This window comes from Schistocerca americana, chromosome 2 (assembly GCF_021461395.2).
Source record: "Schistocerca americana isolate TAMUIC-IGC-003095 chromosome 2, iqSchAmer2.1, whole genome shotgun sequence".
Taxonomy (NCBI): domain Eukaryota; kingdom Metazoa; phylum Arthropoda; class Insecta; order Orthoptera; family Acrididae; genus Schistocerca; species Schistocerca americana.
The window spans coordinates 308039735-308053586 of NC_060120.1; the positions used below are offsets into that span (position 1 = coordinate 308039735).

The 13852-nt window shown below is 37.6% G+C and overlaps 1 protein-coding gene across 1 annotated transcript in view; it reads left to right on the plus strand.

Annotated features, from left to right (window-relative positions):
• LOC124596563 (kinesin-like protein unc-104) overlaps positions 1-13852 on the plus strand; it is a 334536-nt gene that overhangs the window by 306906 nt on the left and 13778 nt on the right. The window contains exons 31-34 of the mRNA XM_047135747.1: positions 4807-5051; positions 12539-12703; positions 12790-12878; positions 13344-13614. Of these exons, the coding sequence (XP_046991703.1) occupies positions 4807-5051; positions 12539-12703; positions 12790-12878; positions 13344-13614 (770 nt within the window). The remainder of the gene's footprint in view (positions 1-4806; positions 5052-12538; positions 12704-12789; positions 12879-13343; positions 13615-13852) is intronic.

Sequence of the window (13852 nt, forward strand, 5' to 3'; positions counted from 1 at the left end):
TCTCAAAAACCAGCCCTATGAAAACTTTTTAACGAGAAACAGAATTCTTTTCAAGTTCTGTGACAGAAGAGAGACTTTAGTGGTTCATGCAATATTCATTGTGAAATCATCTAGCTTGTGTAGTTAAGCGAACTGAAGAGGAGGTAAAACAAGATTATTATATAACAGATTTGACTGGAAAGATGAAAAAGAGTTATTTCTAATTGTGTGAAATGTTTAATTGTTAATAAGAAATCAGGAAAGAAGAAAAGTTTCCTTCATCCCTTATTCAAAGAAAGTGCGCCAGTATTTGCTTATCACTTGGATCATATTGGATCACTTAAATCAACGCACAAAACATACAAGTACATTCTAAGTATTATTGATGCACTTACTAAGTTCACCTGGCTGTATGCTGTAAAGAGTACAAAATAAACAGAAGCAATTTGTAATAAGGAATTAGAGAAAACTAATTTTGGGAATCCAGTCTAAATAACTACTGATAGAGGAACTTGCTGTACTTCACAAGAATTTTAGGAACACTGCATTACAGCAGGAACTGAACACATTTTAATAACGACAGGACTACCTACAACTAATGGACATGTTGAGAGGATCAATTCTATCTTTGGCTAGAATCATTGCTAAGCTTAGTATTGATAGCCATAATGAACAGTATAAGATTGTAACATCAATTCAGTATGCCATATATTCAGCATACCACAGAACACCATTTGAACCTTTCATAGGAGTTGAGATGCACAGACAGACTGAACTTCACATCAGCAAAAGTATTAGAGGAAGAACTTATTAATTTATTTGAAGAGAAAGCAGAAAACTGAAAGAACATGATAAGCTGAAAATTGACAATGTGCAAGAAGAAAACTGTGCTAGCTTCATCCATTGTCAGAAGAAAGCTTCAAAGTACAAAATTCGTGATCTGGTGGTAATAAAACGTACACAAACTGTAACACCATTAAAGGTGAAGACCAAGAATCTAGGTCCCTATTGAGTTACAAAAGTTAAAACAAATGATACCTACGATGTATTCTGAGAAGTTGATAACCACACGAGGATCCCAGGACTAAAACTACATGTGCTGAATTCATGCAACCTTGGACAAGTGACTGCTCATCATCCACATTAAGTGATTGTCAGGATGACTGAAAATGGGATTCGGATGGGGCATTTAAGGGTTTCCCTGCCAACATGATTGGTGACTCGCTGGAGATGCTGAATATTGGACAGTAATTTTGTATCTTTTTGACAGTTCAGTTTTAAAGTTTGAAACCAGGAGACTAATAAATAGTTCTTCATGACAGTGGACACCATTTTTCCTACCAACCATCAGGTAAACTCTTTGTCTGTCACTTTTGTTACGTTTGACACTCTCTGTAATTATCTGACAACTAACATCATCAGCGCTGTAGATACCTTGTAGGCAACTGTAGAACCGAAGAACTGCTGGAACTGGGCAATAACTACAGGATAACTGGCTGAGTGTGTGGTCATTTAAATAATGCATTCAGCATATGAATGTCATCGTGTGAAGTATTTGGTGGATTCATCTAATAGTTCCAGGTTTCAGCTGTCTCTGTGGTGAGAGACCTAACTATTGGTGGAGGAATGGCCTATTTCAGTGTCCTGTTGGAATCATAAAGTAGTTCTTGGTGTGAGTGCAACCTAGGAGACAACTGACTATACCACTTGTGTGGTGCCATATTGTTGCTGGCTGGTGTGAGGTGTCCTCTGAAGATAATGCTGTGTATCGCATCTGGCGGAGACACAGCTACAACACATTTATGTGAACTTAATGTATAAGTCACTTCATTCATTATCTAAATTGAAGGTGGAGAGGGAGAAAGGAAAGGAAAGGGAAGGAATTAATGATATCAGCTGCATTGGGACTTTATGTGGAATCAGCAGTGATGGAAAATGTGTGTCGGACCAGGCCTGAAACCCGAGATCTCCTGGTTGTGAGGCAGTTGTGCGTTAATCACTGCACCACCTGGACACAGTGTTTATCGCAAATGAACGGACTATCTCAACACACTCCCCCACTGACCCACATAATACCACCTATCTGCATTTCCCATCCATGTTCTTCATGCTCGCTAATTTTCGACTCCCACTGGAGGTCAAACATAAATGTATATCTGCACTGAAGGTTGTGGATTCATTGCCCATTGAGGTGAATCAAGTAAGTGTTAATTTTTACTTAACTGTAGGTCAATTTGTAGTGTAAGAACACAGCACATCCCAAAAAGATGCAACTTCGGACTTTTAAAAATGTAGGAATATTTTATGCTCCATTATTGTGCTGGGATAAGAGATGTGGGACTTGTCTTCCTTGAATTCATTGTAAGTTTTTAAAGCATTCTAAAAAAATTATTATTTGGTAATCTTTAGGGTTTTTAGTGTCAGCACATATGCAACTGAAAATTGTGATATGTTGTTACCCAGATACACTTCACTTTTTTTCTACAAAAGTGTCATAAGTGTCATGAAATAATAGTATGGTTATAAACATACCTCTATTGTTACTGCACATACCCAATCATATATTCATAAGATTAGTTGCTTGCATACAAGTTGTATGGCTTGTTAATTTTTTTGATAGAGTTTGTGGTTGTTCTCATGGCTTTTTTTCTGAAATTGCAACATAGGCACTACAAGTTCCATATCCATTGGGTACAATAACTACTCACAGTTTGCTCATGGCAAAGCATCATTACACTTATATAAAGTTCATATCAATTAAAATGCAGGAATGCTGTGCCCTCAGCAAATAATTGGTAGTTCTTGCAACAGAAGAACAAGAACACTGCAAATGCAAATGCAGAAATTTCAGAAAATTTGTAAGTTCTGCTCCAGACTCTCTTAAAACATTATTAGCCATACAGATTGTATGAATGTGTGGTGCCTGTTCTTTCAGGCATGTCCAAAAAAACAGACATCACTCAGGATCTGCAGCTGTGGAACATATTATGTGAATTGAAGGAGGAGGTATGATCAGTAGTAATTGTTCACAAATCAAGATGGTGTCCCCATTTGTTACTGGTGGGGATTTCTGTAAATATTTCAATATTTTTTCTTTCCTGCATATTTCTGTTTTATCCCTCAATGCTGCAATTTTATATGTTGACATAAGAATGGTGTTTTGTTAACATTGCAGATTGATGTTTGTTTTATTGAGAATGTCAAAAAGTACTGCAAAGGAAAAGTGATATTGCACACCATTAATCATTTTTTTGTGTACTTCAGAGACCTACAAAAATGTCTTATCCTGTGCACTTCTATGCTATTTGCTCCTGTCCATATTGAGAGGTGCCTGCTGTAGTTTATTCTTACATTGTACGTGTGCTCTGTATGTCACTGAATGCTTTACCATTGTATGAATTTTTTGTGTATTTATTTTGATTTATCCTTCTTTGCACTCCCGATAACAGCTAGCTATATAATGATGAGCCAAAATATTATGACCATCTGCTTAATAGCTTGTTTGTCCATCTTTGGAATGGAATACATGACTCTGCATATCATGGATCTGACAGTTTGTTGGTAGGTTTGTGGAGGTATGTGGCATTAGATGTGTATGCACAGGTCATGTAATTCATGTAAATAACGGGCCGCTGATCTGCGTACGCAGTGATGGTGCCCAATAGTGACCCAGATGGATTCCGTAGGAATTATATCAGGCTAATTTGATCCCAAAACATCAATGTGAGTTCACTATAATTTTCCTCAAACCACTGTAGCCTGTTTCTGGCTCTGAGACAAGAACATTTATACTGCTGAAAGATAACATCGCCACTGGGGAAGACATGAATCATGAAAGGATGCAGGTGATTTGTAACTATCTGTGTGTCTTTAATTACTACTACAGGTCCCATGCATGCACAAGAGAAATCTCCCATAGCGTAGTGCTGCTCCCACCAGCCTGCGTCCATGATGCACTGCACGTTTTGAGCCACCATTAACCTCAATGCAGGCGTTTGTGGGGATGACCATCAAACTAGAGTAGTAAAAATGTGATTCACCCAAAGAGCTGACATGTTTTCAATGAACTACAGTCGAATCATGATGGTCCCGTGCCCACTACAATCACAACTGTCGAAATCATTGGGTCGACAAGTGAATAGATAGGGATGGTGTGCTGCGGAGCTCCATATTCAGAAACGTACGATGAACGATGTGCTCCAAAACACTTGTGTGTGCACCAGGGCTGTGATCTTTTGGTAGAGATGCCTTATATCACCATCTATCCTGCTCTACAGAGCAGACAAGCCTCGAAAACACCACTTTCTGTGACATCCAACTATTTGGTGTCTACTGGCAGTTTCACTGTCCCTTCTACCTGTTGCCATGGATGCTCACAACATTAGCACGTGAACATTCGACCAGCTTTGCCGTTTTAAAGATACTCATTCACAGGCCCTGCACAATAATTATCTGCCCATTGTCAAAGTCACTTTTCTCAATGGATTTCTCCACTTGCAGCCCATATCTTTGCTAGAGTGATCCCCCATCAGTAACTGCTCCATTTACATACTTTTGTTACCGCAATGCCACCAGGTGGCATACCACATCACGGTGGGCAGTGGTCATAATGTTTTGATTTATCAATGTATATCAAAACACAAATAATGTGCATGTCACTAAACATCACATATTTTGATTGATACTCTAGTATTTCTAATTTCACCTAAGCTTTCTGGAACAATCCAAAAATTGTAAATTTTATTGATATTCTTGCGAGAGGAAAAGGAAACTTAATATTCAAAAGAGTCAGATCAGCACAAGAGCCAAACATTATTTATTTCACAGGAGTACAAAGGCGACAACGCCGAGTGTTGGACACGAGCTCAACATATGTGCGTGGTGAAGAGAATTTACACGGTTGGCGACCCCGTGGAGACAGTCTAATTTTTGATCATCAGTGGGAACTTGAAAAGCTGACACGGTTGGAGGAAGTGGAGAGAGTTCGGCACATGTTGCTCCTTAGAGAAAGGCTGGGGATTGACAGGAATCCATCCACAACTTGCAGTCATGACTTCACAAAGTCTGAAAAAGTAAGCCAATTAGTATTAACATCTCTATCCATTATCTATTAAGAACATACTTTAGTACTGGCATCTGTATGTATTATCTGTGAAGACATATTTTGTCAGAATTAGTGGTAGCGTTTGCATATGTGTTTCATCTTAACATTAGACATGAAGCAGCAATATCTGGGCGCAACTGAGACTATTTTATATATCAGATTAAACAAATTATTCTCAAAAGATAGAGTCATGGGAATAAAAATTGTTATTTTCACAACCAGAACAGGAGTAGACCCTACCCCTTAACTGTTTTGGTCTATGACAAGAATTTGTTTGAATAGTATTGTTGACAGTGATTCAGTAATCATTGATGGCTTCATTTTTCCAGTAGTCATTCCCCATAAACTGTAGTGACCCTTACAGCATTATTATCGCTTTGTCCTTAAGTGTATTATGTTAAGTATTGAATATTCAGGAACAATAAAACGTGTCCAGAACACTCAGCTTTGTTATTTTTATATGCTAAAGGCTATGGGCTATAATATATCCTACATTCGTTATTTTAGTCACATTTTGTCTGTAATTGTGATCTGTTTGTATGCCATTTTTATTAACTATGAGAGGAAGGCAAATAACAAGGAAAATCACAACAGCTGACAGAAGAAAACATGAGACTATGTGGCAACAGCTATAACAGAATGCTCACCTGCCTTATAGCATGAATGGCACACACTATACATTATTTGTAGTGCAGACCTTGATGAAGAAAAGGGAGCATTTTTCTTTCTTTCTAACATTGCCCCTCTAAAAACGCAGCAGATTTTTTTACTGGAATCATTAAGTGACGGTGACTTGTTTCTGTTTTGTTGCTAAATGTCAGAATATTTATGGCATTCATTGCAGAATTAGACAATGCCAGCAGTATATGTTGATAAGAATGTTTATAGAACCACAGAATTAATTTATGCAGATTCATAATAAAATCATTCATTTTCTTTCACTTTGTAATACACTTGGCATTTGTTTAAATTACCCAAGCTTAATTAGCATATTTATCATAAGTTGTATTGCGTACGGCTCACAAGTTATTTTTTAAGTCATTTAAACATAACTTATGAAACAACACAGATTTTTGTCTTGTGTAACCAAATAAAACAACAGTATTAAATTATTTTCTTTTTTTGGCAGTGCTCATATTTGCAGCATGTTATTTACACCTGTTTACGAATACAAAATAACTGCATTCAGCCCTGTCACATTCCTGTTGATCAGTTAAAACATTTGAAATATAAAGTAAGTGTCCTTAGTTCACAAGCCATTTTCCGTGCATGTGATTCTCCGTTTGCTACGATTTCATATGTCACATTCATTGAACAACTCTTTCTGCCAAATTTTGCAGTTTTTTACTTTGCATGGGGTTCAGCTGACTGATCTTTGCTTCCTAAAATCCACATGACAGATGTGTCAGCAGACAAAGATGCATTAATGTCTTCCGCATGTTTCTGGCTTGCAAAAAAAGGGAACGTACAAGCCATAGCCATGTCATTGTTCAAAAGGACAATGTTGTTGTAAGCTACACAGCTTCAGATATTGCCTTTTCTTGGTATTCACCCTCTACAAGCCTTTGTTTATGTTGCTGAAATTGTAAATCTTTTGGTAAACAGTCTGACATTTATCATCAAAACTGAAATATAATATACATGAGTTGCAAGCTTGTTTCTCACTCCAAAGATACTTCCTTTAGAGCTTGCCACCCTTGACGTGAAAACTATTTCAGTCACCCTTCCTTGTAGATATTTTGTAACTAATTCTTACAAGGAGTGGCATTATTGAAAGAATTTGTACTGTCATATCACTTTGATATGCAGTCAAGATACTTGTGGTTCTATTAATATTTCATAAGGGTAATTCCCAAACTCACAGTGTAGTATTTGAATAAGAATTATATATCATATTAAGATATTGCTCAAAGTGAAAAAACTCATAGCTAGTAATCTGGTGGAGCAGTTCTAATTGCTAACAATGGATTAGAGAAAATCACTGGGACAGTTTTATGCTTGTGTTCTCCAGCTACTTTTATTCAAAGGGGATAGTCTTTTACACAATATTATCTCATTTGCATTCCATATTACTACAGAAGTAATGAGTGTTGCACCTAAGCTATTTGTAATTGTTTGAAATACCCTTCCTCAGCAGAACCACAACTTAAAGTGCTTATTGTCTAAGAACCCAAATGGATAAAGCTTTGCATGAACTAATGAAGAAGACATCCCAGCTTTACACTTTTACACTTTTAGATTATACAGTTTATGACACAGTGCATTAGCTTGGGAATTGCTCACATTTATACTATTTTATTTATCTTCTTCTTGACATCTCCCTTTGCAAACCTATGTTCTCAAGCATCATCAGCTGCAAGCAGACATTTACACTTGAAAATTCTGTTTTGTAAATTGTGATGTCTGGTATGAACAACATAGAAAGTATTCTGTATAACATCCTCTTTTTTTTTTTGCAAAAAGCAAACTGTCTGCTATAAATGAAATTCCCATAAAATTTATTGGGTACCCAGAGAACCACCCCATCTGGAGCTAAAAGTACTTGATGTCCACAAAAGAAACAAGACACAGTAACTAAAAGCTAATGTATGAATGTACATACATACAGAAAACGTATGATCTTCTGTGGTGTTCAACATGACACGTACCTTATCTTTCATTTCAACTATGATAGTGTGTTCCATGGTAAACACAACCAAATAAATGTCAGTCAAATAATTGTTAGAAATCATATTTTGCAAATACACTTAGATGAGTTCACTTAGGAAAGCTCAGGATAGTAGTTGTAACAAGATTGCAATAGTCTGTTTGTGAAAGATGAGTACTTTGCATATGCATTCGTTTTGGAATTCTGTTAAAGCTATTTGACTAAGGTGTGGAGTTCTATTATTTCCACAATTTGCTTTTGGTGCAGTTATCTATTTTCCTTTATGCAATCTTGGCTAAAAGGTTTTACAAAAAAAATCAACATTCATTGAAAACTCTGAAAGATTTTAATGTCAACAAGGAAGTAGAACCAATAGCATGCCCTCCTATGGACTAAAATTGTTTATATAGAAAATTGAGGATTATTTGAGTCTGGTATCCAAAATATACTTGACTAACATGATCAGTATTATGGAGGAGAAAGTTGGGTAACTAAATAACAAATCTGTTGAACCATCAATTCAGCATTTTACACTTTTCAAACTGTTGTCTACTGCAGCATATGAACTCACCTAGAGAACTGCTCGATGGGAATTAGTTCACCTGTTGTTGTTGTTGTGGTCTTCAGTTCTGAGACTGGTTTGATGCAGCTCTCCATGCTACTCTATCCTGTGCAAGCTTTTTCATCTCCCAGTACCTACTGCAACCTACATCCTTCTGAATCTGCTTAGTGTATTCATCTCTTGGTGTCCCTCTACGATTTTTACCCTCCACGCTGCCTCCAATACTAAATTGGTGATCCCTTGATGCCTCAGAACATGTCCTACCAACCGATCCCTTCTTCTGGTCAAGTTGTGCCACAAACTTCTCTTCTCCCCAATCCTATTCAATACTTCCTCATTAGTTATGTGATCTACCCATCTAATCTTCAGCATTCTTCTGTAGTACCACATTTCGAAAGCTTCTATTCTCTTCTTGTCCAAACTATTTATCGTCCATGTTTCACTTCCATACATGGCTACACTCCATACAAATACTTTCAGAAATGACTTCCTGACACTTAAATCTATACTCGATGTTAACAAATTTCTCTTCTTCAGAAATGCTTTCCTTGCCATTGCCAGTCTACATTTTATATCCTCTCTACTTCGACCATCATCAGTTATGTTGCTCCCCAAATAGCAAAACTCCTTTACTACTTTAAGTGTCTCATTTCCTAATCTAATTCCCTCAGCATCACCCGACTTAATTAGACTACATTCCATTATCCTTGTTTTGCTTTTGTTGATGTTCATCTTATATCCTCCTTTCAAGACACTGTCCATTCCATTCAACTGCTCTTCCAAGTCCTTTGCTGTCTCTGACAGAATTACAATGTCATCGGTGAACCTCAAAGTTTTTATTTCTTCTCCATGGATTTTAATACCTACTCCGAATTTTTCTTTTGTTTCCTTTACTGCTTGCTCAATATACAGATTGAACAACATCGGGGAGAGGCTACAACCCTGTCTTACTCCCTTCCCAACCACTGCTTCTCTTTCATGTCCCTCGACTCTTATAACTGCCATCTGGTTTCTGTACAAATTGTAAATAGCCATTCGCTCCCTGTATTTTACCCCTGCCACCTTTAGAATTTGAAAGAGAGTATTCCAGTCAACATTGTCAAAAGCTTTCTCTAAGTCTACAAATGCTAGAAACGTAGGTTTGCCTTTCCTTAATCTTTCTTCTAAGATAAGTCGTAAGGTCAGTACTGCCTCACGTGTTCCAGTGTTTCTACGGAATCCAAACTGATCTTCCCCGAGGTTGGCTTCTACTAGTTTTTCCATTCGTCTGTAAAGAATTCGTGTTAGTATTTTGCTGCTGTGACTTATTAAACTAATAGTTCGGTAATTTTCACATCTGTCAACACCTGCTTTCTTTGGGATTGGAATTATTATATTCTTCTTGAAGTCTGAGGGTATTTCGCCTGTTTCATACATCTTGCTCACCAGATGGTAGAGTTTTGTCAGGACTGGCTCTCCCAAGGCCGTCAGTAGTTCCAATGGAATGTTGTCTACTTCGGGGGCCTTGTTTCGACTCAGGTCTTTCAGTGCTCTGTCAAACTCTTCACGCAGTATCATATCTCCCATTTCATCTTCATCTACATCCTCTTCCATTTCCATAATATTGTCCTCAAGTACATCGCCCTTGTATAGACCCTCTATATACTCCTTCCACCTTTCTGCTTTCCCTTCTTTGCTTAGAACTGGGTTTCCATCTGAGCTCTTGATATTCATACAAGTCGTTCTCTTATCTCCAAAGGTCTCTTTAATTTTCCTGTATGCAGTTTCTATCTTACCCCTAGTGAGATAGGCCTCTACATCCTTACATTTGTCCTCTAGCCATCCCTGCTTAGCCATTTTGCACTTCCTGTCGATCTCATTTTTGAGACGTTTGTATTCCTTTTTGCCTGATTCATTTACTGCATTTTTATATTTTCTCCTTTCATCAATTAAATTCAATATTTCTTCTGTTACCCAAGGATTTCTACTAGCCCTCGTCTTTTTACCTACTTGATCCTCTGCTGCCTTCGCTACTTCATCCCTCAAAGCTACCCATTCTTCTTCTACTGTATTTCTTTCCCCCACTCCTGTCAGTTGTTCCCTTATGCTCTCCCTGAAACTCTGTACAACCTCTGGTTCTTTCAGTTTATCCAGGTCCCATCTCCTTAAATTCCCACCTTTTTGCAGTTTCTTCAGTTTTAATCTACAGGTCATAACCAATAGATTGTGGTCAGAGTCCACATCTGCCCCTGGAAATGTCTTACAATTTAAAACCTGGTTCCTAAATCTCTGTTGTACCATTATATAATCTATCTGATACCTTTTAGTATCTCCAGGGTTCTTCCATGTATACAACCTTCTTTCATGATTCTTAAACCAAGTGTTAGCTATGATTATGTTGTGCTCTGTGCAAAATTCTACCAGGCGGCTTCCTCTTTCATTTCGTAGCCCCAATCCATATTCACCTACTATGTTTCCTGCTCTCCCTTTTCCTACACTCGAATTCCAGTCACCCAGGACTATTAAATTTTCGTCTCCCTTCACAATCTGAATAATTTCTTTTATTTCATCATACATTTCTTCAATTTCTTCGTCATCTGCAGAGCTAGTTGGCATATAAACCTGTACTACTGTAGTAGGTGTGGGCTTCGTATCTATCTTGGCCACAAAAATGCGTTCACTATGCTGTTTGTAGTAGCTTACCTGCATTCCTATTTTCCTATTCATTATTAAACCTACTCCTGCATTACCCCTATTTGATTTTGTGTTTATAACCCTGTAGTCACCTGACCAGAAGTCTTGTTCCTCCTGCCACCGAACTTCACTAATTCCCACTATATCTAACTTCAACCTATCCATTTCCCTTTTCAAATTTTCTAACCTACCTGCCCGATTAAGGGATCTGACATTCCACGCTCCGATCCGTAGAACGCCAGTTTTCTTTCTCCTGATAACGACATCCTCTTGAGTAGTCCCCGCCCGGAGATCCGAATGGGGGACTATTTTACCTCCGGAATATTTTACCCAAGAGGACGCCATCATCATTTAATCATACAGTAAAACTGCATGCCCTTGGGAAAAATTACGGCTGTAGTTTCCCCTTGCTTTCAGCCGTTCGCAGTACCAGCACAGCAAGGCCGTTTTGGTTATTGTTACAAGGCCAGATCAGTCAATCATCCAGACTGTTGCCTTTGCAACTACTGAAAAGGCTGCTGCCCCTCTTCAGGAACCACACGTTTGTCTGGCCTCTCAACAGATGCCCCTCCGTTGTGGTTGCACCTACGGGTCGGCTATCTGTATCACTGAGGCACGCAAGCCTCCCCACCAACGGCAAGGTCCATGGTTCATGTATGACAGGAATAATAATAAAGTACATCCTGTACTTTTGTACTTAATGTTGAGAGTAAGAAAGGGAAAAACCATGATTAAAAAGTGTGTCACTAGAACCCAGTGATATTTTTTAGTGCTAAATGTAATTGGATCTTGTGGAATTTTAAGGAAATTAGAGGTTAAATAAAGAGTGATTGATAAGCAGTTTGTGGATCTTACGGCAATAAAATTAGAGTAATAACATCAAAATATAGAAAGGAAATCTCAAGACACTTTTTAAAATAGCACTACTGATATTGTCTTCCTACATTCTCCTTGACAACTTTTTCCTTATATAAAGCATGAGGATCAGAAGCTCAAAAATAGTAATCAGTCCTGGAATGGAAATAAATGAATACTGCCTTCTGGATAGAAAGATATCAACAATTTCTTAAAATGGAACATTTGGGACACATGGTATAGAATTTTATATGGGAATAAAAGAAGAAAGATGCCTTAGAAAGGTGAATAGCAATATTCTAAAGATATAAAATAGAAAATATGTATTACTGGAGGAAATCATTTGTGATAGTTAGGACACAGGAACTCAGAAAACAGAAGAAAGGATTACATAAAACATTCTTTATCTAAAATTCAGAAACCTGCTAGTGTTGAACATTTACATTTAATATCACCCATGTTTTTCAACTTTTTAAAATTTATCTTGTGCTAGCTCTATTCACAGTGCTTATAAGTTTCTTCTGCCATTGTTATATTATCTTAAGTAGCTATTAATTGAAGTAATTCACAATTTCTACTCCTAAAGAGAAATAGTTTTTACCTTATTTTTCTAATCAGAGCATCATTATAATGATGTCATGAATGTAAAACAGACAATTCAGTTGTTTACTTTCTGTAGTTAATCCCTATATTTTGCTTTTTTTTTTTTTTTGTAAAGGAAGTCTGTAACATGGTGGCAAAAGCAACAAATGAAGGCCGGGCAAGCCCTGTAATCCTCCAGCCACCATCTAAGGATGTCTATGAACCTTGGGAGATGACTGAACATGAAAGAGAACTGGCAACAAAATGTATTCGGCTTATTCAGGGCAGGATACCTACAAAGGTAAAAATTTATTTAAAGTAGATTGTGCTCAGTATCATTTCTTTCTTACATTGTTTGCCTCTCTTTAATTGGAAATTGATTTGCAGGATTTACCAATGGCAAAACATGCAGATCTTTCTCCAACTGAAGAGACTCCTGACATGTCATCGAGTGTTATATCCACCTCATCAGCTGAGTAAGCATCCTGTTATCATGCACATTACATAATCATTGTGAATATATATTTGTTTAACACACTTGTTCATAAAATTACTCAAAATGGAAGAAAAATATGAATACTAAAAATTTTTATGAGAGAAGTAGAGCATCTGCTTACCAGCCACCCGAAACAAAGGTCAGCTGGTCAGCAACACACAGAAACTTAAAACATAACTGAAGACTGGCAGAGTCCCAAATGTAAAGCAGGAAAGTAGCAGGGTGCATGTAATGAGTATTGGCTAACGGTGCACTAGGCCATTTGCTTATTGTCAGTGTAAATTCCTCTTCATCCCCCCCCCCTCTAGAATTTTGCCTCTAGAATGTAATAAAGGTCAGCAATTCTATCTCATATTAGTTTACTCAATTATTTATATTTGATGCAGTTCTTCCTTCAGCATCCAGTTTTAAGTGTCAAGAAACTGCCTACCTATGACTGTTGCAGACTGTGTTCACCGGAAAAAATGAGAGCAGTGGCCCCTGAGCCATTCTGCTGTAACTCAACATCTGGAGACGCGTCTACACTTGTGCCGGACCAATCGCAACAGCAGCAGACACCAGGGCAGCAGGAAAGTGCAATGTCAACAAGCTCTTCTCCTGGCCTTGTCCTGTATGTTCCAGAAATGGAAGAAATCCGCATCAGCCCAGTTGTTTCCCGGAAAGGCTACCTCAATATCTTGGAGCATAAGACAAATGGCTGGAAAAAAAGATGGGTGGTAAGTGATCCAGTCATGACATGTGTAGTTATTAAGATGCTAAAAGCCAAAGCAGCTGTTAAAGTCACTAAATCGTAATTATTCACTTGTGGTTGCCTCAGCATGATGGTTTGAAAACTGACTGTAGAAGGAATGTTTGTTGCCAAAATTTGATTGTGAAAGATTGTACCGTTGGTGGTCTAGAATTTTTGATCAACATGCTGTGCAACATTTGTAATTGTTTATTTCCACATATATC